This window comes from Sceloporus undulatus, chromosome 3 (assembly GCF_019175285.1).
Source record: "Sceloporus undulatus isolate JIND9_A2432 ecotype Alabama chromosome 3, SceUnd_v1.1, whole genome shotgun sequence".
Classification (NCBI taxonomy): domain Eukaryota; kingdom Metazoa; phylum Chordata; class Lepidosauria; order Squamata; family Phrynosomatidae; genus Sceloporus; species Sceloporus undulatus.
In genome coordinates this window covers 150,674,354-150,698,305 of record NC_056524.1, presented here as the reverse complement: position 1 = coordinate 150,698,305, position 23,952 = coordinate 150,674,354, and the positions used below count along the sequence as shown (strand labels likewise).

The window sequence follows — 23,952 nt, the reverse complement described above, 5'->3', positions numbered from 1 at the left end:
CACACACACACACACACGCCATTTGTGGTACTGGTAGGCATTTTGGCAGACTGTGTGATCCCTAGGAACATTGCCCCCTCCAAAAATAAACAGTGGCCATCATGAGCCATGCCAGTCTTTTTAGTCCCAGATGTGGCTTGGGAAGAGGAAAGCAGCTGCGGCATGCTGACCAGTGTCAGGTGAGGTTCTGGGGTGAAAGGGGAAGCAAGGATACTCAGTGTTATTTTATGCATTTATGACTTACCAAACTTTTTAATGTTTTCTTTACATTTTCTAGTCTAGGAACGTTGCCTGCGGTGGCCTGCAAAACTTTAATTATTAATGGCAAAATAGCAAATGGTAAATAATCAGATCTGTGAAAGTTAAACCCATGAAGCCAAGGTTTCATTGTATATTCACAAATTCCAGTCCATTAGCAGAGAGATATATAATAATAATAATAAATAAAAGTTTTATTTATATGCCGCCCTTCCTCCGATCAGGGCGGCTCACAACATATTAAAACATACAAAGTTAAAAACACAGCTAAAACAAAACAGCAGTAAAATGCCCCATAGCCCAGCCTCTTGGCCACGGAAGAGGAGGGAGGCCCACAGGATATTTATTCGGGGAATGCCTGCTGGAATAAGAAGGTTTTGAGATCCTTCCTAAATTGGGCCAGGGTGGTGGATGAGCGGAGCTCGGTGGGCAGTGCGTTCCAAAGGGCTGGGGCAGCTATGGAGTAGGTCCTCCGAGTCGTGGAGACTAACCTAGCCCCAGGCACCTTCAGTAGCTGCTGCCCAGACGTTCTGAGGGTGCGAGGCGGAATGTACGGGGAGAGGCGGTCCTTTAGGTATAAACAAAGACAATGCTCCAAAACACACTGCAGAAATAATCCAGTTTCAGACTGCCTTCACTGCCCTGGCGCAATGCTAGGGAACTCAGGGCACTACAGTTTTGTGAGATAGTTTTGTTAGTCTTCTCTGCCCGAGGGTTCTGGTGCCACAATAAACTACAGTTCCCAGGATTCTCTAGCACTGAGGCAGGTCAGTTTAGCCAGATGTTTAGCCTGGAGAAGATAAGGTTAAGAGGTGATATGATAGCCCTGTTTAAATACTTGAAGGGATGTCATATTGAGGAGGGAGCTAACTTGTTTTCTGTTGCTCCAGAGACTAGGACCCAGAGCAAAGGATGCAAGCTGCAGGAAAAGAGATTCCACCTCAACATTAGGAGGAACTTCCTGACAGTAAGAGCTGTTTGACAGTGGAACACACTCCCTTGGAATGTAGTGGAGTCTCCCTCCTTGGAGGTCTTCAAACAGAGGCTGGATGGCCATCTGTTGGGGGTGCTTTGATTTAGATTTCCTGCATGGCAGGGGGTTGGGCTGGATGGCCCTTGCGGTCTCTTCCAACTCTATGACTCTATGATTCAGTTAAGGTGGTCTCAAACTAGATGTTTTTTCTGCAGTATGTTTTGGACCAAAGACAATGGCTTCATGGCACATGACATATAGTAACACAAACATTCTCTTTACTGTGCATATAGCAGAAGGAATATTATCAGAGTAAGTTCTGAACCCTAGGAAACTAACTTTTGGTAACCAGAATTATTCCTTTCACACATCAACACCAAGGCCCAGGCCCTTTGTAGTGTGGTGTTGGCGATATTAGGATTCGGGAGCACACAGAAACCGGCACTCCCAAACCCTAATACGTACAGACCTCAGCATGATGGTGGCCTCCCATCCATATGGGGGATGCCATGATGCCGCTGCCACCATACAGCGACCAGACATTGCTGGCAGGAAGTGGCATCACGGTGGTGCCGCTACCTGTTTCTGGCATCACAAAAAAGAAGCCACTCTAGGCGGCTCCTTTTTTGTGGCATGTCTGTGCTGTAGCATGGGAATGCAGCAGCAAAGACAGGGGGCAAAAACAGATGGCATGGAACCGTCCATCTCTACTGCCCCTAACTGACCATTATAAAGGCTCGAAAGAGTACAAAAAACATTCCTAAGGATTCTGTATAATGTGGTATGGAAAGACGTCAATGGTGGTGGGGGGCCAACACCATAAGTTACCACACTGGGTGACGCCAACCCTAGTGATGCCACTGCTTTATATTCTGAGATTTGGACATCACTCTGTACTGCATCTGAAGAAAATAAAAATCAGTCTTACAGATGCTGCCACATTTTTTTCTCCCCCTTCCTTCCTCCTTTTTTATGCTGCTAGAGACTAACATGGCTACTTCTTAGAAAATAAATTCGAAGTCATTGCAACTATCCTTCACAATTTATGTGCTGCAGCTTTAAAGCAGTAACTAGAAATCTTCGTCAGGGAGTAGAAAGTGATCATGTGGAATTTATTATGCACAGATTGATGGGAAGACGTTGAAGTACAAGGAGAAGGACAGATACAATTGTACTCCAGTTTCTTTCTGGTTTGTCTCGGCAAGTATTAAGCAAGTGATAAACAAGCAAAACTCCAAGGATAGATTAAAGTGAGTCACAGTTCAAATGAGATTGCCAAATGAAAAGAAACAATTACACTTCAGGGTCAGTGTTAACTAAACTGCCTCATATAAATAGCTGGTTGGTGCTCAGAAAGTTATAGCATGTTGAAGATGCAAAATAGAACAAACACTCAGCTGCTGGGATACATGCCAAACCAGTGTATGCATGGATGTTTCAACAACATCATTCCCTATAAATGTGTACTTCTAACAGACATTGTGGGAATGTGCATATTAACAGTGGGAATAGTTATTGCTCACATTATCTACTCAGGCTGCAAATAATTTTGGAGGATGTATTTTACATACGGACAGGTGTATTGGATCCAAGTGGAGTATATACTTATTGACCATGCAATGGATGAAATGCCTTTACACTGTGATGGTGTGTGATTTCCCCAACATCATTTAAAGATGATACATTTTTACCCAGAAAAATGCTAATCCTTGTGTCAGTGTTACTTACATGTGTGCATTTTCCACACTGCCCCGTGAATGTGCACAATGGATGAAAAGCTGTATGTGATTCCTTCAGCTCATTTTTGTCACAAGAAATATCCAGTCACAACATGTAACCAAAGCAGGGAGAACTCAAGATGAGATCCTGCAATCATTATTTTAATGCTTAGGAGCACTCTGTTTCACTAGGCCTGGGAGGCAGAGAGGTGGAGTTGCAATGGTCTATCAGAATAATATCCCCTTGACCAGGCATCCTATCCCTTAGTATACAGGGTTTGAGTGTGTTTATTTAAAGATGGGCAACTGGGACAGATTAAGGATTCTGTTGGTGAACCGTCCACTTTGCTGTAAAACAGTCTCTCTGCTAGAGCTAGCTGGGGTGGTCTTGGGGGTGGTGTTGGGATCCCCACAACTTATATTGCTGGGGGACTTCAACATCCATTCCAGGGCTACCATGTCGGGAGTGGCTCAGGACTTCATGGCCATCATGACAACCATGGGGCTGTCCCATGTGGTATCTGGCCACACATGTTGCTGGGCACACTCTAGATCTTTTGTTCTGTACAGAGGGGGATGCTGATGATCTGAGAATTGAGCTTTCTACTGTTCCGTTGTCAGGGATCGCTTTCTAGTCAGGTTAAGACTTGCTGGAATTTAGAACCTCTGCAGGGGTGGGGGACCCATTAAGATGGTCTGTCTCAGAGGCTTATGGATGTGGATGCATTCCTGATGTCTCTTGGGGAGTTTCCTGCTGCCTTGGCAGGTGCTCCTGTCAAAGCCTTGGTTGATCTCTGGAATGGAGAAACTACAAGTGCAGTTGACACAATCGCTCCTAAGCATACTGTCTCATGGAGTGGAGCTAACCCAGCCCCTTGGTTTTCTAAGCAGCTGCCACTAGAGCAACAGTGGCAGGAAACTTCAGAGTGAATCTGACTGAAAACAGACAAAAAAACTACTTGAAAACATATGGTGATGCAATAAAGGCAGCAAAAAAAAAAAAGCTTTTAAAACTAAAACTATTGGAGCTGCACAGAATCGTTCAGCTGAGCTGTTTTGAGTGGGTAAGGATCTGTTACAATCTGGAGAATGTAAGCCAATCAACAGCTCGATGTGAAGAATTTGCTCACCGTTTTGCTGATAAAACTGCTCGGATTCGCTCTGACTTAGACATCAGAGTTGATACAGTGTTGGTGCATGTAACCTTGCCTCCTGCTTGTCTGGTATTGATGGATACATTTCAATTTCTGCAGCCTGATGATGTGGACAGGATTCTTGCAGAGTTGGGAGCCACTACATGCATACTAGACCTTTGCTCTTCCTGGCTTATTAAACTGGCCAGAGGAGGACTGGTGGAGTGGGTAAGGGAAGTGATTAATGCCTCTTTACAACAAAGCAGGGTCCCAACACACCTAAAAGAGGCTGCAGTAAGACCTCTTTTTTTGGGGGGGGGGGGAAACTTCCTTGGATCCCATTTTATTATATAATTACAGGCCAGTCTCCAATCTTCCATTTTGGGGCAAGGTGCTGGAGCGTGTGGTGGCTTCCCAACTCCTGGATTAGACGGATTATCTAGATCCATGTCAGTCTGGCTGTAGGCTTGGTTATGGGACAGAAACAGCTTTGGTCATCTTGGTGGATTATCTATGCAGATTAACTGGACAGGGGGAGTGTGTCCCTGTTGGTTCTACCGGACCTCTCTGCGGCTTTCAATACCATTGACCATGGTATCCTTCTGAGTCGCCTCTCTGTGATAGGGCTCGGAGGTACTGTTCTACCTCTTTCCTGGAGGGGTGCTCTCAGAAGGTGCTGCTGGGATATCTGGCCTGTGGGGTCCCTCAGGGTTCAGTCTTGTCCCCTGTGCCTTTTAACACCTGCACGAAACCACTGGGAGAAGTCATCTGGAGTTTCGGAGTAAGGTGTCACCTGTATGCTGATGATACCCAGCTCTTATCACTCCTTTCCACCTAATGCCAAGGAAGCTCTTTCTGTCCTAAACCAGTGTCTTGCTGCTGTAATGGATGAGGGCAAACAAATTGAAGCTTTATCCAGAGAAGACAGAGGTGCTTCTGGTCAGTCGAAAGACAGATTCAGGAATAGGGATTCAGCTTGTGTTAGATGGGGTTACACTCCCCCTGAAAACTCAGGTTCATAGTTTGGGGCTACTTCTGGATTCAGTGTTGAGAACAAGAGAAAGGGCCTTTCCAGTGGCTGCTCCCAAGCTCTGGACCTCCCTCCCTAGGAAGGCCAGGATGGCTCTATCCCCGAAGGAGGCAAGTAGACGTTTCTATGCCTCCAGGCTTTCACGTGACATGGATGCTGTTTTGTTTTAGTTTTAAACAGTTCTTAACTTTAAATTTTAATAAGGTAATGTTTTTAATTGTTTAACTGTTTTTTAAACTTGTATTTTGCATGTTTTATAGTGTTTTAACTTGGACTGTTAGATTTGCTAGCTGCTTTGAGTCCCTGTATTGGGAGAAAGGTGGGATAATTAATTAATTAATTAATTAATTAATTGGGCTCTAAGCTGTACCCTTTCATTTTCTCCCATGCCTCTCAATGGATGGCAATTGAGAAAAGTGAACCACTGCATTGGGAGGAAGGCCGGGGGGGGGGGGGGGCTTCAGATGGATAGCCTGGCTTCTACTGAGCAGGATACCAGGCCTGGAGGAGCAACATTGCTCCAGTTTTTGCCCTACTAAAGACTTTGCCAGATGGTGGGAGAAGGGACATATTGGAGGGCGGGGAGCATTCCTTTCTATTGTTCTGACATCTGAGGAGGCAGGGAAGATTAGGGGTATATTTGACCTATAGAAATAATGCATTTTTATACCACTAGGTGCTATAGCTCCATGCTATAGAATCCTGGGATTTGTAGTTTTACAAGGTCTTCAGCCTTCTCTGCCAGAGCGTTGTGCCTTACAAAACTACAAATCCAAGGATTCTATAGGATAGAGCCATGGCAGTTAAAGGTTACTATTTCTATTGTGTAGATGCACTCTCAGTCTGGAAAAGCAGGCCTGGCTCCACTCCAACAGTTGCTTTGGCTTATACCACCCATGCTATGCACATCACCATCTCTTAAGCATGGTGGGCTTTCTGCTAGTTAAGTACTGTACTTACTCGGTTACTTAAACTGATCTACTGGGCAGGACACTCAGTGTAGTCAGCCCTCCTCATTTGCTGGGGTTAGGAGTGTAGAATCTCTGTGAAAATGGAGGGAAAATGCAACTAAAAACAATTTTTTGAAGCTGAGAACACCTCTCAAGGAATCTCTAGGCCCTCCAGCACAACTGTATGGGCAACTTCCGGCAGACATTGACCACAGAACTACACTGGATGACCTACAAATGTCCAAAAAACTGGTTTCTAGGAATCTGTAGTTCCTCCAATATGAGTCAGGCTGGAAGGACCTAAAAAATCCTAAAGAAAACATATTAATCAAATCTGTGAATAATCAAATATGCAAACATCAAAGCTGCAAATGTGAAGGGCTAGCTGTAATATTAAACTCAACCCACGAAATGATTTCGGTTCTTTTAGGTTTTATTTCTTTTGAGCTGTTATGATGGCACACTGCATCATTAATCTCAAGGTTAAGAGTGAAATATTGCAGCCAGCTGTGTGAGCTTCGCCTTGCAAGCTCCAAGAAAAGAGATTCCACCTCAACATTAGGAGGAACTTCCTGACAGTAATGGCTGTTTGACAGTGGAACACACTCCCTCGGAGTATAGTGCAATCTTCTTCCTTGGAGGTCTTTAAACAGAGGCTGGATAGCCATCTGTCAGGGATGCTTTGATTTAGATTTCCTGCATGGCAGGGGGTTGGACTGGATGGCCCTTGCAGTCTCTTCTGACTCTATAGTTCTATGATTCAGACAACTTTTGCAGCTCCCCAAGTTTTGGACCAGGTGCCATGGGGCTTATTGTTAGGACCAGCTGCTATTGTTGCTAGTCAGGCAACCTGGGGAGAGAAGAGAGACCACACCTTTTATGACCAGTTTCTTTGAGGTTAATTTTTCTTTTTTACTCTTTTTTCCATGCCACCAAATTAAAAAAAAATCCAGACTCTTCTGCCCATTATAAAGGATAAGACATTTGGTTGATGCCTAGCTTGGTGGATCCCTAGTAAGCAACACAATCTGCTCTCTACTCAAGTCTAGAATAACCAGGTATGGGATAGTTACTAAGGGTCCGAACAATCAGGCTAAAATAAAGCTGCTTCAGGTTACTTTGGAAGTATGCTGTTTAAATGCTGCATGCATCCTAAGAGGCCGAAAGCCACCCCAAAGCATGCTTCAGTCCTAAGGATTGGAGTGCAGCCTTGGCACAGCTTCTGGCCTCTTAAGATGTGTGTTCGGGCCCTAAGTTAACAATAAATGTTTATTTGTTCAGAAGAAGTCATCAGATCAAACATTAGAACCGGTCTCCCTGTATCCACTTCTACTCAGGACAAAATGACTGTGCTAGTCTTTGTGAAACAAAACCAGTGTGACTTTGAAAGGTTGAAACATGTACTTGTGCATTTTGGTTGGCCCGATAAAGGTATCATTGTTTGGATGTTATTGGATTTGCTATATGGGCAACACAGCTAGATGTTTTTTGGATTTCGAGATACAGCATTTTAGCCATCATAGGGGAATCCTAGAGAGAGCCAGTGCACTGGGACCTTGCCACCCGAGGCTTCTGCCTCCAACAAAGGTAAAGCATTTTTTCTAATATTGGGACTGATCGGCATGCTTTACCTCTACACCACCTAAAGTTTTCCTGATGCAAAACATAAAGACATCTTGAGAAATTCAGTATTCTCTATCTACATAGGAGCCTGTGGCTTCACAAAGGAAGGAGACATGCTAGATTCCAAGGGAACATCTTCTTTGAACTGCAAATGGACATTAAATTTCCTTGTCTTTGAAAATCTACTAATGACCACATGGCTAAAGAGGGAAGCGCCAGCCTGTAGATAGCCTTCCCTACCATCTGAACTAAGGCCAGAAATAGTAAATGCAGGCCTATGACTAACATTTTCAATTTTTTTCTCCTGTTTGCCTGATGAAGAAGCCAGTGTGACTTCAAAAGCTTGCAACATGTGATTGTGCATTTTGGTTGGCCAACAAAGGTATCATTGTTTGGATGTTATTGGATTTGCTATATGGCCAACACAGCTACCCCAAGATGTTTATCAACAATACTGTTTAGGGTTGCTGGGAGCTGCAATTGAGCAATAATTGGAGGGCCACACAATTGTCACCCCAACAGATACAATGCTCTTCTTCAGGGCATCAGAATTACACAAGATTTCACAAGATTTAAATGTTCACCTACTATGCTGTGACAATACTTGAAATGAACAGCCCATTTCTTCAAGACAAGACAGCTTTATAAACCCAGTTACCAAATTATTTTATATTAGGTCTAAACACAGGTGTATTCTCACCCAACTCCACATCCACATAAACTGGTTTCCCTCTTTTTGTTTTGTGTAGCAACAGAATAATGATTGTGATGCAAGGTTAGTCACTGTGGTTGAATACACATATCATAATAGAGTGTAAAGGGCACAATGAGCTGTTTTTATGGAAATATCTATTGCTGCCATTTCAACTTCTTTCTCTTTTAAGCAATTGTAAGGGAGCACTTTGTCTCTTCTTTAAAAGAGGCAGAAAACCAGTACTTACTAAGAGGCGTTACAAACCGCCGCTTTGCGGTGGTCTCCCGGCGCTGCAGTTTGCTCCATAAGGGAGCCGCCGCAGCCAAACCACGCGGCTCCCTTACGGAGCAAAAAAGAAGCTCCAAAATGGAGCTTCTTCTGGCATCGCACTCATGACGCCGCAAGGTGCCAATGGCACACTCGCGATGTCATTAGCGCCGCGTAACATGTGGACACAGCGTCTGTTACGTCAAGATGGTGGCGGCCGTGTGGAACAGCCACCGCCATTTGTTACGGACAGAGTCCGTAACAGGAAGAGGGGCATCTGGAAGAGACGCCCCTTTTTTAAACTGGGACGTCCTGAGGACGTCCCAAGTGGCAGTTTGTAACCCGCCTAAGTAAGCAAGCTGGGGAGGGGAGCAAAAGCAAGCCCTTGTATTCAATTTACAAATTTCAAAACCACTTGAAAGATCAGAGTTGCTCTCTCCTGTTTTCTACTCAAAAACCATCTTTTTTTAACCATTTCAGTCACAAAGTTATCAGTGCAATTATATTCTAGACTTGATCCCCCCACCCTCTGTTTGCATGCTAACAGGTCAACATCTCCAACATGTGGTAAGCTAGCCTTGCTAAATTTGGGGACCTTCCTGCTCATCCTGACAAATTGGATGCAGCATATTGCCCCCCCCCCGCAAGTGCTGCTTTGAAAGCACCAGCGCTCAAAATAGGGTTTTTTAGACTTTATAGTTACTGTCTCCTAACTGGAAGATAGAGCATCACTTTCATCGAAGACTGTGGAGATCAAGGAATGTGCGCCTTTGTTCTGTCGATATTGTGATCACTTACTGTCATCCCATTGGGTGACAGCCATCTAGATTGTTTGTGAAAATGCCTTTAGAAAGATGTTCTGAAATATAGAATCATAAGAGTTAGAAGGGGCATCATGAATCTTTGAGTCCAACCTCCCGCTCAGTGCAGGATTTCCAACCCGCTTTGTTTATATGAAATTGTCTTCTCAGAAGGAATAAATCCCCCACCACCATCAATTTGTCTACAAGGTATATCTTTGTACTACACAAAATTTTAGATTTAGTGGTTACAAGTCAGCAACCTTAAGCATACCTTTCAGTTTCAACAATACATTTGCTGAGGAGTTTCATAGGGCTTGGGCTCAACAGTATCTACCGCAAAGAAGTATATGACATACTATAGGATTCTGCCTTGTAGTCAGGTGCTCTGACTTCACACAGAAATTATTTCAGAGCAGCACAGAAGGGAATAGAAAGCAATAAGCTAAGAAAAGATAGTTCAAAGAAACTAGTGGAAGCAGGAGCCTAGAAAACAACCAGATGTTTTAAGACAGATAAAACAATCAGAGGCATATTGAGGTAATAGCTTTATCCACAGAATAAAGGGAAGGGACCAAACAGAATAAGAAGCAGCAGCAAAGCAAAGCAGTGAGTTTAGGGAGGGCTGAGTTGAAAAGAGTGGGCAACTAAATAAGTGAAATGTTTTCAGTTGGCTACTATTATAGCAACTAGCAATGCAATCTTACTCCTATGTACAGGTTAGCAGTATAAGCAGTCTCAAAACCATCACACTGGTGCAGGAGTATAAAAAACAGAGCCCATGACACCCCAATATACCTGTTTTAATACTCTTTCAATAGAAAGGCCAGTTGCACTGATGATTTAACATTTGGGCTACATTTTGCATCTGTTTTGGTTTAAATCTGCTGCAGATATTCAGGTATCCTTTCAAACTTTATAATACCTCTCAGCATAGAAACATTTGCATTTCACATGCCCATCTGTGGCCTTGCCTTTACAATTCATTTAAAGCATTAATCTAATTAGGGGTATTGGTTCTGACACCTTAAGCCAATAGTGTAATTGGGTTTAACAAAATGCTCTTGCTACCTTTTTTTTACTGTACATTTATAAAATTAGCAACTCACAAGAATGTCATTTGTTAAGATGACAACTAGATCAAATATATTAGTCTGTGAAGGACTTTAAAACTGCCCAGCTTAGGCAGTTTTGAAACTGGATGTTCTGTTGCTACCAAGTGCATGATTAACACATACAATATGCAAGGGTAACCTTCTAGACCAGGGGTAGGCAACCTGCAGCCCGCGGGCTGGATGCGGCTCGGCGAGGCCTTGGGACCGGCCCCAGCCCGGTCCTGCCACCGAGGCCTTTGGCGTCTCACACGAGGGGCATGGTGGGGCAATTGTCTATAGAAGCCTCAGAAACATGCATTTATCTTAACCATTTTTAAAAATCAGCAAATTTTTTAGCGTGTCCTCCATTTTTTATTTAAAAAGTGCCCTCCATTTGAAAATTCTGTCCTACATTTGTCCCCGTTTATTTATTTATTTAATTTTTTTAAAAAATTTAATTATTTATTTTTTGGCTTCGGCCCCCCAGTTGTCTGAGAGACAGCAACCTGGCCCCCGGCTCAAAAGGGTTGCCTACCCCTGTTCTAGACTGTGGGAGGCTTTGCTTAAACAGAGGCCCTGAGACTTACGTGCATTGTCACAAATCATGAAATGCAAAATTGGAGTCTCAGCAGTATTTGATTAGACTTAAGAAATAATAGGATCTGCTCTCTAATGGTCGGTGCAGTCTTCACTAAAGGTGACTGAGGCCCTATCCAGACAGACCAAAATAAAGCTGCCTTGGGTCACTTTGGAGGTATGCTGTTTAAATGATACATGTGTCCTAAGAGGCCGGAAATCACACCAAAGTCATGTTCTTAGGACTGGAGCATGGCTTTGGTGCAGCTTCTGGACTCTTAGGACACATGCATCATTTAAACAGCATATCTCCAAAGTGAACCGAAGCAGTTTCATTTTGGCCTGTCTGTACGGGCCCTGAATTTAGTCTCATCCAAAGCAGACATATATTAACCAATTCCAATAGACTGATTAAAAAGAAAGCAGAAAGGCCAGAGCAGCAAAATGTGCAGAGATCCACCTAACTCTTCTGTAGGTGAATATTTTTGGCTTACAGAATCCTTTGAGAAGTGAACTCACAGCACTCAAGTTCTCATGTGAAATGCAGCTGGGAAATGGTAATTCTAGACTCAGTAAATGCAAGACACAAAGAGCAGCGACTTGTAGGGGGGAAAAAGTTTAGCTACTTGGACAAAACAAAAAAGCATCATACGTAGGATTAGTCATTTTTAAATTTCATTTTAGATTTTATTTAGCTCTTCAATAGTTTAATATAATACATACAAAACAATATAAATTAAATCTGGGTTCAACTTTGAGTGAAATCCATCTTTATATACACACCTGTGCTTCAGATCAGCAGACGAAACATCCAAGTCTTCGAATAACACTATATTCTCTGGGGCAAAAGAAAGTTTCAAAATAAAAGGATCACGGATTCTAGACCAGACACTTCTCTCCAGTTTCCCTGGTTGCACTACAATTCCTGCAAATGTGTCATTCATTTAATGTATCATAGAATCAATATGACTGTGGAAACCTGTTCTTGCAACTGGATTTCCTCAGGGCAAGTTAGGCCACTTAGAATATAGGAAAAATCACTGTGTCTCTTTGGGTATAACTTTGGGGGTTCGCCTGAATATACGTATTGGGTGCTGACTTCTTCCAGGATCTAGTCCAGATTTGGAAATCCTGAAACAATTTGTCCATCAGTCCATTAAAAACCCAGTGGAACTAAAAGGTTCCCAGGTTTTTTTTTTAAACTGTAAGTTTATAGTATTTTAAGATGTAAACATACCACTATTGTCAATATGGCTTTAGACCACCATAATGTCATGCATCTGAAAACAGGGAGAACAGCGTGTGCAAGTGTGTACACTCTATTACAGACTGAATTCTCTCACAGAACAATTGTTTGAAACAACACTTTCAAAGAACGATTGTTACTATATAACCTGTTCTATAAATCAAGAAAAATTAGTTTAAAACCTGGATCAACTTATCAACTGGTCAGTATAAGTACTGCATCTTAACTCTTATTAAAAAAACTAGAATTACTCCTTCTCTGAGTAGAGTATTGAAAGCTGAGCTCAGTCCATCCCAGGTGAACATGAAAACAGCACCTTCTACTCGTTCTGCTCTGATGCTGCATCTGGCTTTTTTAAATGCCTGGGTGGGAAAATGTTGACTGTAGCTCTTTGGTGCTTCCCATCAAAGGAGTGCCAAGTGAGTAGAGGGTCTCCCACGATGGACTATGTTCTTCCATTTTGACACTCTGAGAAGGGGATTCCAATGATGTTATTCCAGCAATGAGAAATCAGGCTTTCAAGGATTTGAATAAGACACCTATGTATGTTTGTCAGCTTTTCTGGGCTAAAATCAGGCAAAGTTAGCACATTAAAGTTAAAGGCTGTAATCACTAGTAACGAAGTAGCCATTTTCTTTGCTTTGCCTTTACATCCTTTTTAGCATGTACACATTTTCTTTGCCCTGCCCACATCTGGTTGCTTCTTCTACATACATTGTTCAACCACCATTTACCGTATTCTCTCCTCATCTATCCAGCATTTAGGGTGGCTACAGTTATGCCTGCTTGAATTCTGTAAATTCTTTGGCACTGTTTTCCTCTGCTTCGTCCTTTACATCCTTTGTTAAAAGTCTGTAGGTTTTACCCTTGACTCACCCCACAGGTCATATCAAAATCCATAATTTTGGCCTCAAAATCTGCTCTCAATTTATACATGAGGACAATGTATACATGAGTTTATAAGTTAGTTGGGTTACTCCAACGAAATACTGTTGAAAGATAGCAGTGTACACAGTCAAAATACCTAACTTTGCCAATTAAAAGGAATGTTTGCACACCACAGATTTTTAATAAAGAATACATTAAAATATTCATTTATCTAACAATCTAATTAGTTTATCTATTTCTCAAGTTTCACGGCAAGAATTCAAAAATTTAAACACTTTTACCAAATTATAATTTAAAGCCTTAACATACTATCCAAGTCACATGTTAAGACACCATGAAAGAGAATCAAGAGTGGATATTATGTGGATATTATGCACTTACATCAATGAGTACAATGCACTTGCATCAATGATGGCCTTCATAACTGCTAGAGATCTGTTATATTTTCAACACCAGTTTTGAACACCTGTTATATTTTTACCACCACTTTCCATTCCAAACACATCATTTTCCAAACAAAACAATACTGCCTGAAAGACCAGGAAATAAATTACAGTGTAATACATATTTAACTTGTTCTGCCCCCCCCCCCCCCCCCCGGTAAGGGAAAAAATGCGGATGGTAATTTTTCATACCCCTGTAGCGGCATGCGCGCCATTGTCTTTTCTAATGTGTGGCACTGCAACTTCCGGCACTGCTTCCAGCATATGCTGGAAGTCACATAAGGTGTGCCCGCATATGATGGGGTGCGCTGTAATTCTATTCCACAATGGACAAATGCTGGAGATGCTGATGGATGTATCTTTTCTCAGAACGAGCAAATGTGTAATTAAACACAGGATAACAAGTCACTAAGGCCCGTTACACACGGGCTCTTCCGGCGCCCCCGTGATGTGCTAGGGGTTGGCCGAGGACCTAGCGTCCACACCGGCTCACCCCTAGCACGTGACGAGGGCGTAAAGATAGTGGCGCCCTATGCACACAGGCACCACCATTTTTACATGCTGGATGCATAGCATCCGCACGTCACACACCGGATGTGACGCCGCGAGTGTGCAAGTAACGCCTCGCAGCGTCTCATCCAGGGCAGAAGAAGAAGCGCCATTTCGGTGCTTCTTCTTTGCTGCGGCCAGGAACCGCGCGGTTTGGATGCTGCGGTTCCTGGACGCAGCAACCAGCAGCGGCGCAAGACTGCCCCTTCTGGGCCGTCTGTAACGCACCTAAGACTATTAACTATTTAAAACAGATTAATCCGTAGAATGGCTAGTTTGATTAGAACCCAAAGTGCAAATCTAGTTCACAGGACTATTTTTTAATTTGAACAAAAAAGAGGTTATACACATTTTATACTGTTATGCTTAAATAATGTTACCTCCTCAAAAGGTAAGTTAGTTTTGGTTACTCTTTTTCCATACCCTCCTTCCCTTCTACTGTGTTAACTAATATACAGCCCTAATTTAACTAAACTAGTCACAACTAAGGAGTTTATTGCACCGCTAAAAAAACCCAGCTTATCTCTCCCAAGTTAAATTCTAATTTGGGAGGCAGCCAGGTTCTATTGCACATAATATGCCACCGAATCTGTCAGCCGAATACAGCTCAGATGCAGCCCAGGTCACAGGCGTACTCAGCAAGCTGCTTTTCAGTCGGCTGTATTCAGCTGGCAGAGCAAGTGGCAAATTACGTGCGATAGAACCCAGCTACCTCTCGAATTACAATTCATCTTGGAAGAGGTAAGCTGGGTTTTTTAGTGATGTGATAAACTCCTAAAACAACACTTTTATGCTCGCTAATTTTCAAGTAAGTCCCAGTGATGTCATGCTTCAGTGCTTGTGCTATACCTCTTACACCAGTGGTTCCCAACATTTGGTCCTCCAGAAGTTTTGGACCTCAGTTCCCAGAATTCCTGACTGTTGGTCAGGCTAGCTGGGGGCTTATGGAACTAAAGTACAAAATATCAGGAAGACCAATGGTTGGCAATCCATTTTAGACTGAAGCGGCAATTCTCCAAATTGAATTCTCTTCTGTACAAAATATTGCTTACTGAGCAGAAAGTATCATGTCCCGGAGAAAGATTTTTAACTTGGCCTTCTTCTTGGCACTCTCTAGTTTTCTATGTATGGTTTTCCTTCTTGGGGGAGCACTCAACTGTCACCTACAGCCTGAGTGACCATAGTCTGCACAGAGATTAACCACCTGCCAGAATAAAGTCCAGCAGGACTGCTTCCGAGGGAACAGGAACTGGATCATACTACATGTTGAATCCCACTGCTGCTATTTATTTATCCCACTTTACCAGACTGGGGTAATTGTTTCCATTTGAACTGACAAAAATAATACTGCTTACCATGTAATGTAAATCTGAACTGTAAACTTAGCTGTACATTTTGATGGATGTGGTACTAGTCTTCTACCAAATTTGTAAACTTAAGGGAGTACATATAGCTTGAATTCCCAGGTGTGTCTGAGATTTCTTGTAAACAACCAACACTACAAGCTCCTTACTATGCTGTATTTTCACTCTTCCTATGGAGCAAAGACCCAGTAAAAGTTAGGGTATATATCACCAGGAGTAGGGCAGAAAGAAAGGTGATATTTTGGATCTTTCCTCTTATATGCCACATGAAAAATGCTATCCTAAAAGAAAGTATAATTCTATTCAAAAATGCAAAGATGAGTATTTACCATTAATATTTAGTAAAGTTAGAGTAGTAAAAATGCTGCAACTGCAATTGCATCTGAGAGGCTTCTTTTTGATTTAAAAAAATGGTGCATTTAAGTACAGTGGGCCCTTGGTATCTGCTGGGTTTGGTTCCAGGATCCTCCATGGATAACAAAATCTGTGGATGCCCAAGTCCCATTAACTGCAATGGCATAGTAAAATGGTGTCCCTTATATAAAATGCCAAATCAAGGTTTACTACTTGAAATTTATACTTTTTAAAAATGTATTTTCAGGATGCTTGAATCCATGGGTGAAAAAATCCATAGATAAGGAGGGCTGACTGTACATATCAGTAGACTACTTCCTTAAATATATGGAAAAGTTCATAGGTATCCCTACCATATAGTTCCATCCCCTCATTAAGCAAAAGGTAGAATAACTAACAAAACCCAGTGTAATATACTGGTTTGACCATTGGACTACGACTCCGGGGACCAGGGTTCGAATCCCCACTTGACCATGGAAACCCACTAGGTGTCTTTGGGCAAGTGGCACTCTCTGAGTCTCGGAGGAAGGCAAAGTCAAACCCCTTCTGAACAAACCTCGCCAAGAAAAAAACATGAGTCTGAAATGATTGAAGGCACGGAACAACAACAATACTACCTCCAACCCAATTTCTTAAGAAACCAATCATTGCATACCAGCAATCACATACAACATAGGAGCCAACACATTAAGGAATGGTTTTACAACAGGTACTTGGTTATAGAGTGTTGACTCTGCAACAGTGCTGATTTAGTAATTTGTGAAGAAATAAAGGAAGCTCTAAGATATTTCCCTTTTTGAAGTAATACATAAAAATACTTATGTAATCATTTAACTGTGTATAAATATATTACTGTTGCAATATTAAATATAGCTAGAAGATGTACAACGTTTGGGTCTGTACATACTTTGAATGTGCAGATTTGCAATTTTACCAACACTTATTTCCAGTTCAGCATACTTTTGGAAACATTTCTTCAGCACTCCAATGCTCAGCAATATTTAACAAACAATCAGAAAGGAAAGAACATTTAAACTCTATCCCATTCTGGAAATTAAGACAAGTAGCTACCTTCTGCTTCTGCTAAGGATAGCTCCTCAGTAATAATCAACTATAAAAGCAATGTATGTTTTGTGTGGATGGCTTAATTTAATTTCTAGCAAGGTGCAGCAGAAATGGGGCTTCACCAGATGCCAGTGGCAAAACCAAATTATCTAACTTCCACATAGAGGCTCAATATAATTATTTAACCTGTTATTCTGTTACTTGAAAAAAAAAATTCACATCCAATATAGCTTTACTATTCCATGTTATAGAAGTTTTAGCATATTGCATGGACTTCTTATAAGTGAAAATCTAGTTTATTTGACCACAAGTTTTAATGTCAACTTGAGTAAATTTATCATTTTGGGTAACCTGTGTACATAATGTGACTGAAGACCTTTAAATTACTAAATTAAAAATCTAAACCACCCATGAATGTTCAGTTGTATAAGCAAGGCAGCTTTTGACAGGTATTGTTTAATATACAGAATGGAAATTAACCCAACTTAAATTGTGCACCAGCATGTACTACCTATTTTGAAATAATGCAGTGTAAATCACTCTTGAATCAATGTGCTAATAGCTATGGCTGTGTAATTCACATAATTTTTGAGCATTTTTTTTTTACTCCTAAGTACAACTTCTCATTAAATAAATGGCTTTAAAAATTAATTGAAAACCTGAGTATCTTCTATAAAAGCTAGATTTAACAGGAAAATATAGGGTTTTAATGAGTACCAAGTGCTGTGCACTAATTCCTGCAAAACTCCTAATGCTTTAAGCCATAGTTCTTTTCGTTATTTTTCCACAATCAAAATACTCTGAAGTACTGAACTCTACTACAAAGATTAAGCTGATTAAGACCATTTTAACTTGTGAAAAGAATAGCGCATTTGCAGAAAATACTATCAGAAGTTTCTCAGTCAACCGATTAAATCTCAACATTTACTAATGCTACACAGAGTAAAATGAGATGCCTTTGAAAATTGTACAGTGACATGGAGAGAAAAGAGACTGTTGTTAACAGATTTTGCAAAAGCTATGTTTAACTTTTACATCAATAAAATAAAAATAAACTTTTCCTTTTTTCAATGGGACATTGCTTGCTACACTCCCAATGAAACAATACCATTCCCCCAAAAGCAGTGTTTTAAAAGCATGCAGGGATGTTAAGTGTTTAATACTGTACTGGAAAGAAAAATTGGTGCACCCAAACTAAATCAATCTCATTTCAAAAGATCAAGCATTTGTTTCTTACCAACTGGGTGAAATGTAAACAAGGAAAACATTTGGATAGCAGAACACTATGAAGTGATTTACTCCAAGTTAGTGATGCCTTCTTCACAGCTGCCACTGCTCCAGAAGCTAACAGTTTGCCCCTTTGCTTACACACCAGGCACAACATGTATATCTCATATTAAAGGTTCTGCGGGCCTTTTCACCAGTTGAGTGTTTCCTTGCCCACTTACCTCCTATCGTACACCGTATTCTTTATGTGACAGACACATTATTTTTAAAGTATGACACTTGTGTTATTTATTAGTTTTGAGACACAATAGCTAACTAGGTAGTATTTGATTCTATCTAGATCCAAAGTCATTCTCTCAGCTCAGAACAGTTTTGAAGTCCTCCAAATGAACTCATTCTAAGGATTGCTGAAATGGTAACTTAACTTTATCCTCACTCTTGCAGAACCTTATTACAGGTTAACAACTCTGACTACAATTTTTTAAAAAAACGCTAATGGGGCTTCCTTTATTCTTGTGGCTAAATGAGAATCAACAAGGCTAGAAGAGGTCACATGGGTAAGAAGAAACCTTTTTTGCCTAGCCCATTCTTGAAGCAAGTTAGTCACAAATAATTCACACAGCTGTGAATTAAATCCAATAATTTTTAGCCAATCAGTCTTTTCATTATAGTTGGTTTTGAGAAAGGCCAACAATACTCATTTGGAACAGTGCCATTTACATTGCATTCAAAAAAAGAGAACATGGGAAACCAGATTCTGGCCCTCCTGCTTTGTTGATAGGCTCTTGTGTTAGCCAACGTGTGATAGTACAAAAATAGTCTTGTAGTAATATAGAAGGCAATGAAGACATCAATAGAATAATGTTCATGTGCAGCCAAAATGAAGAAGATTCCAAAGAGATTCAGCACCCAGGACAGAGTGTGCAAGAAGTTCCAGCTTCTTGGTGTATCTAAAGAAGAGAATAAAGCATTGAAACAAACATAATTTCTAATATTTTACAACAACGAGACAGGTGAGAGAGCCAGTGTAGTGTTCTAGTTTGAGCCTTGGACTATGACCCTGAAGACCATGGTACGAATCCCTGCTCAGCCATGAAAACCCATTCAGTGATCTTGGGCAAATCACACTCTCTCAGCCGAAGAAAAAGGCAAAGGCTCTGTACAAATCTGGCCAAGAAAATCCTGTGACAAGTTTGCTTTATGGCTGCCATAAGTTGAAAATGACTTGAAGGCACACAACAAGATCCACTCTGGAAGGCAGCTAACCCAAAGGAAATGCAAGTAATTGTTCAGTAGTTTTTGGTCTTCTGATTGGTAAGTGGGATTGTTCCCAATTAGAGGACCAAAAAATACTAGGTAGTTACTTGCCTAGCAACTGCATTTCTCTTAGCAAAATGAAGGATAGCATAGACCTCATTTGGTTTAAATGTCTGTCAACAACATGCCTCCTCATTATGACATCCTTACATTGATCTTTCTCTTATACGTTTACCCACCTCTCCCTTTTCCCTTGCAATGTTCTTTAGGTTGTAAGCATGAAAAAAAGGGTAGTGTCTTGCTTATTATTTATTTTCTGGAGCACCAACAGTAACTTGGTACTGTATGTGAACACACACTTTTCATATTGTATTTGCACCAATAAAAAAATAATTTAAGATGGTATCAGCATACGATCAGTATACATGTAACATTTTAAAAATATGAGCAACAATGCACTCCTTGAGCCTTCAGCATCTAGTCATTCTTGCCTTTCTACGCTTTCTGTAATTAATCCAATCACCTATTATAGTGGACTTTTCTGATCCACAGGGGTTGATTCTGAAGGGGCCTTGTGGATTGGAAAAGCATGAACAGTAGTGCCTGATATTATTCAATGGGCAGTGATAAGTGCACCTCTGTGTTAGTGCATTCTGCGTGCATGTTCCTCATGCGGCAGGCCCACTGTGCAACCATCTATCTATATAGTTTCCTGTCTTTTCTTCAGTTGAAACCTGTTTTCTCCCCCATCTTTTTAGCCTCTTGAACAAAAAAGCAAGATATAACAATAGTTGTGGAAGTAGCGACACACTTAATCTTTTTAGTGTTGCACTTACATTCGGTGACGAAGAAGTTTAGCATAGTCAGAACAACAGTATGGCCACTGAACATGTAGTCTCCACAGGTATGCACTCCAGTTAGTGTCATTCCAAACCCGCTCCAAATTGCAAAGGCCCGCTGAAGTTTTGCCCATACGTTGCCATAGAGCTAGAATTAGAATCATATAATAATAATAAATAATAAATAATAAAACTTTATTTTTAGCCCGCCTTTCCAGAGATCAAGGCGGGTTACAGCATATAGACCATACAATCCAAGTTACAATAAAAGCATCAAGCAATAAAACATCAATTAAAACATACTACAGTACAATAACTTTCCAAACTAGCACAATAGTGCAAAAGTGAGGGGAAAGAAGGAGTTACTTCGGGGGTATTAGGGGTATGCCTGCTGGAAGAGGTATGTTTTAAGCCCCTTTTTAAATTGGTCCAGGCTTGGGGGCCGAGGTGGAAAAGGCCCTCTGTGTGGTGGTAGAATATCTTGCCTCCAGAACTCGAAGCAATTGCTTCCCGGCCGACCTGAGTGTGCGGGGCGGATTGTACGGAGAGAGGTGGTCCTCCAAGTACCCTGGGCCCAAGCCATTTAGGGCTTTATGGGTAATAACCAACACCTTGTATTGCGCCCGGAAGCGAATGGGCAGCCAATGGAGGTCTTTAAGGACTGGTGTTATATGACTGGCCCTGGAAGATCCAGTGACCAGTCTAGCTGCCATATTCTGAACCAGTTGAAGCTTCTGAGTATGGTACAAGGGTTGCCCCATGTAGAGCGCATTACAGAAGTCCAAACGAGAGGTTACCAGAGCATGGACCACCGTTTCAAGGTCCCCCCGGCCCAGGTAGGGTCGCAGCTGGCGTATCAGCCGAAGCTGATAACAGGTGCTCCTAACCGTCGCATCCACCTGAGATGTAAGGTGGAGTGACGAGTCCAGGAGCACCCCCAGACTGCGAACTGAGTCCTTCACGGGAAGCGTGATCCTGTTCAGGACAGGTGGACAAATATCCATCCCCAGGGAACCTATCACGAGCACTTCCGTTTTCTCTGGATTCAAACTGAGTCTGTTTTCCCTCATCCAGCCCATTACCGACTCCAGACAGGCATCCAGAGGAGAGATGCCATCCCTGGTCACTGCATCAGTCAGAGACACAGAGAAATATATTTGGGTGTCATCAGCGTACTGATAACACCGCGCCCCGTGTCTCTGGATGATCTCTCCCAGCGGTTTCATGTAAATGTTAAATAGCATGTCCCCTGTCCATGCCCAGACGGAAATCGTCGACCAGGGCGACCATGGCAGTCTCAACTCCGTAGCCCGCCCGAAAGCCGGTTTGAAATGGGTCTAGATAATCAGTGTCATCAAAGACCAATTGAATATCTATATTCAACTGAAAAATGCATTTTCATATTTTACAGCTAATATATATTGAAGTCCTTAAGCACATTCTGTGCATACGTATGTCTATGTATTTATGAACCATAATACATAAAAAGACTGAGCAAGAGCTACGTTTTTTCACAGCTCTTGAATTTTTAATTAATTTTTATGTAACTTTGCCTTTATGAAGGTGTAAGTGTTCAAATAGCTTCATCTCCATCATTTCAGAATTCTGTGCAACAACTCTGTAGAGTAGTTCAATATTATTCCCATATTGTACACGAGAAGGTGAGATACAGTAATTTGCTAAGATTATTTAGTGAGGTCATGACTGAAAAGAGATTTATGACTGTGAAAAGCCCACTGAGGAATTCTATTTTAAGCAGCACTGATTCAAGTCTGGAAGAATTATCTTATGATCAACTCATTTCTCCATTTCTCCACATCCCTGAGATACAGTGAGCTACAAATTTTTGAAATGTGCTCTTTGGGCTTCATGGTACATCAATCAACACAAGAAAAGCCACTAGCCTTTTGCCATTCAATACTGAAATGGCAAAAACTGTCACCATAATTGGACAATGTCTACCTATAAACACAGTAAATATATTCCAGAGAACCCATGTTGCTCATATCAGCTAATGGGAAGGCTATTTTCTGAACCTTTATATCAAGCTACTGGATACAGATTTCAACAACCAGCCTTCAATACACTAGAATTCAATTTGGGGGAAAGGAGCATAGATCAGTACATGCGCTGTACACAGAAGGTCCCTAATTCATCTCTGATATAGCCAGTTAAAACAGGGATGGACAAAATGTTTCCTCTAGGGCTGTTCTTTCTACTTGCAGATCCCTCCACCCACACATACACAGAGCCAGCTTTTGGGAGGCAGAAAACATTACTATACAGAACTTTTGACACTTCTAAGGGTAGCAGTTCTTTAGTTTTTTGAGGCAGGATCAGAAGCCTCCCAACCCTTCTGATACTTTCAAAACATTTTTTTTTTAAAATTAAACCAAAAGCAGGCTGGAAACCACTTCTATGTTTTCCTTTGACGGAGGGCATCTGGGGACCTGGTACAGCCTGTAGAGATTCCTGGCAGTGGAAAACTGGCCCCCAGAATGTTCTGTAGTTCCCCATTCAAAGTTTAAAGGTTCAAGTAGGTGGTGATGTTGAATCCCCTACCCAAGTCACTGGAGAGCTGCTGCCAAACCAATCAAACTATCCTCCCAGAACCTATTGCATTCCAGATGTGTGGTAGCATGACTCCTATTACATCTTGCCATTAACTATTTTGTCTGAAGATGATGAGACATGTAGTCTGATATGAAAAGGGAAGGCTGGAGAAGACAAGACTGGACTGAATAGACAAAGAGTCTAAGCTGAAAAAAGGGACTTCTTATATTCCTAATTTGAAAGAAGGGCCCTCCCTTCCAGTCCATCTGCCATCATCCTGGACTCAGATGGAGAGAAGGGCAGGCATAGCTCCATCATGCCTAGCCCAGAGAAAGAATACCATGGCCCTGGTATCAGAGGGAGAGAAGAACTACTAGACTTGATCCCCTTCCCCATTACCATTCTCTCCTCCTTTTGTGTCATGTCTTTTTAGATTGTAAACCTGAGGGCATGGAACTGTCTAATTAAAAATTTGTAAGCCGCCCTGAGACCCTTTGTAGCTGAAGAGCGGGGTATAAATACTCAAAATAAATAAATAAATAAATTTGTCAGAAGTGTCATTTAGTCCCAAGAATGCAGCAAAAGGAAAAAAAATCAAGCAATGGAACTGGGGCCTTACCTTTCCAGAACACTGCAAATGTTGGCCTGGCACAGACAGGGAGGTCACAAACATTGTAATGCAACGCAATAAAAATACTGTACCCATCAGACTGCATAATCGTCGTAAAAGGATAGATCTAGAAAGAAGCAGAAGAAATTGGCTTCAGTATTCAATCCTCAAATAAGGTAAACTAAAGAAATTCATGGAAGAAATATATCTTGTCCCTGCTATACCAAGGCATCCCATATACTGTGGTAGAGAAGTGGTCAAGTGGGGGGACACTTCTCCAGAGATGCTTTTCAAGGGGTACAGGTGACCGTTTGAGAACGATGAAAATGAATACTTTTCTTCCAGGAGATACACTTGGAGTGAACAAACCTGCTTGCTTTGATAGCCTTTTGAACTCATATTTTTTTATTTTGGTTTGCTTGGGTGCAATGCAGATGGCTA

The 23,952-nt window shown here is 41.6% G+C and overlaps 1 protein-coding gene across 2 annotated transcripts in view; it reads right to left on the bottom strand.

Moving 5' to 3' along the window:
- Nucleotides 1-16,146: 16,146 nt before the first annotated feature.
- Nucleotides 16,147-23,952, bottom strand: part of SAMD8 (sterile alpha motif domain containing 8) — a 324,372-nt gene continuing 316,566 nt past the window's right edge. For both annotated transcript variants that reach the window (XM_042459050.1, XM_042459051.1), the window contains exons 4-6: nt 23,521-23,638; nt 20,346-20,496; nt 16,147-19,202 (exon numbers count right to left, since the gene is read on the bottom strand). In XM_042459050.1, coding sequence (XP_042314984.1) covers nt 18,898-19,202; nt 20,346-20,496; nt 23,521-23,638 — 574 coding nt within the window. In that variant the 3' untranslated portion in view covers nt 16,147-18,897. The remainder of the gene's footprint in view (nt 19,203-20,345; nt 20,497-23,520; nt 23,639-23,952) is intronic.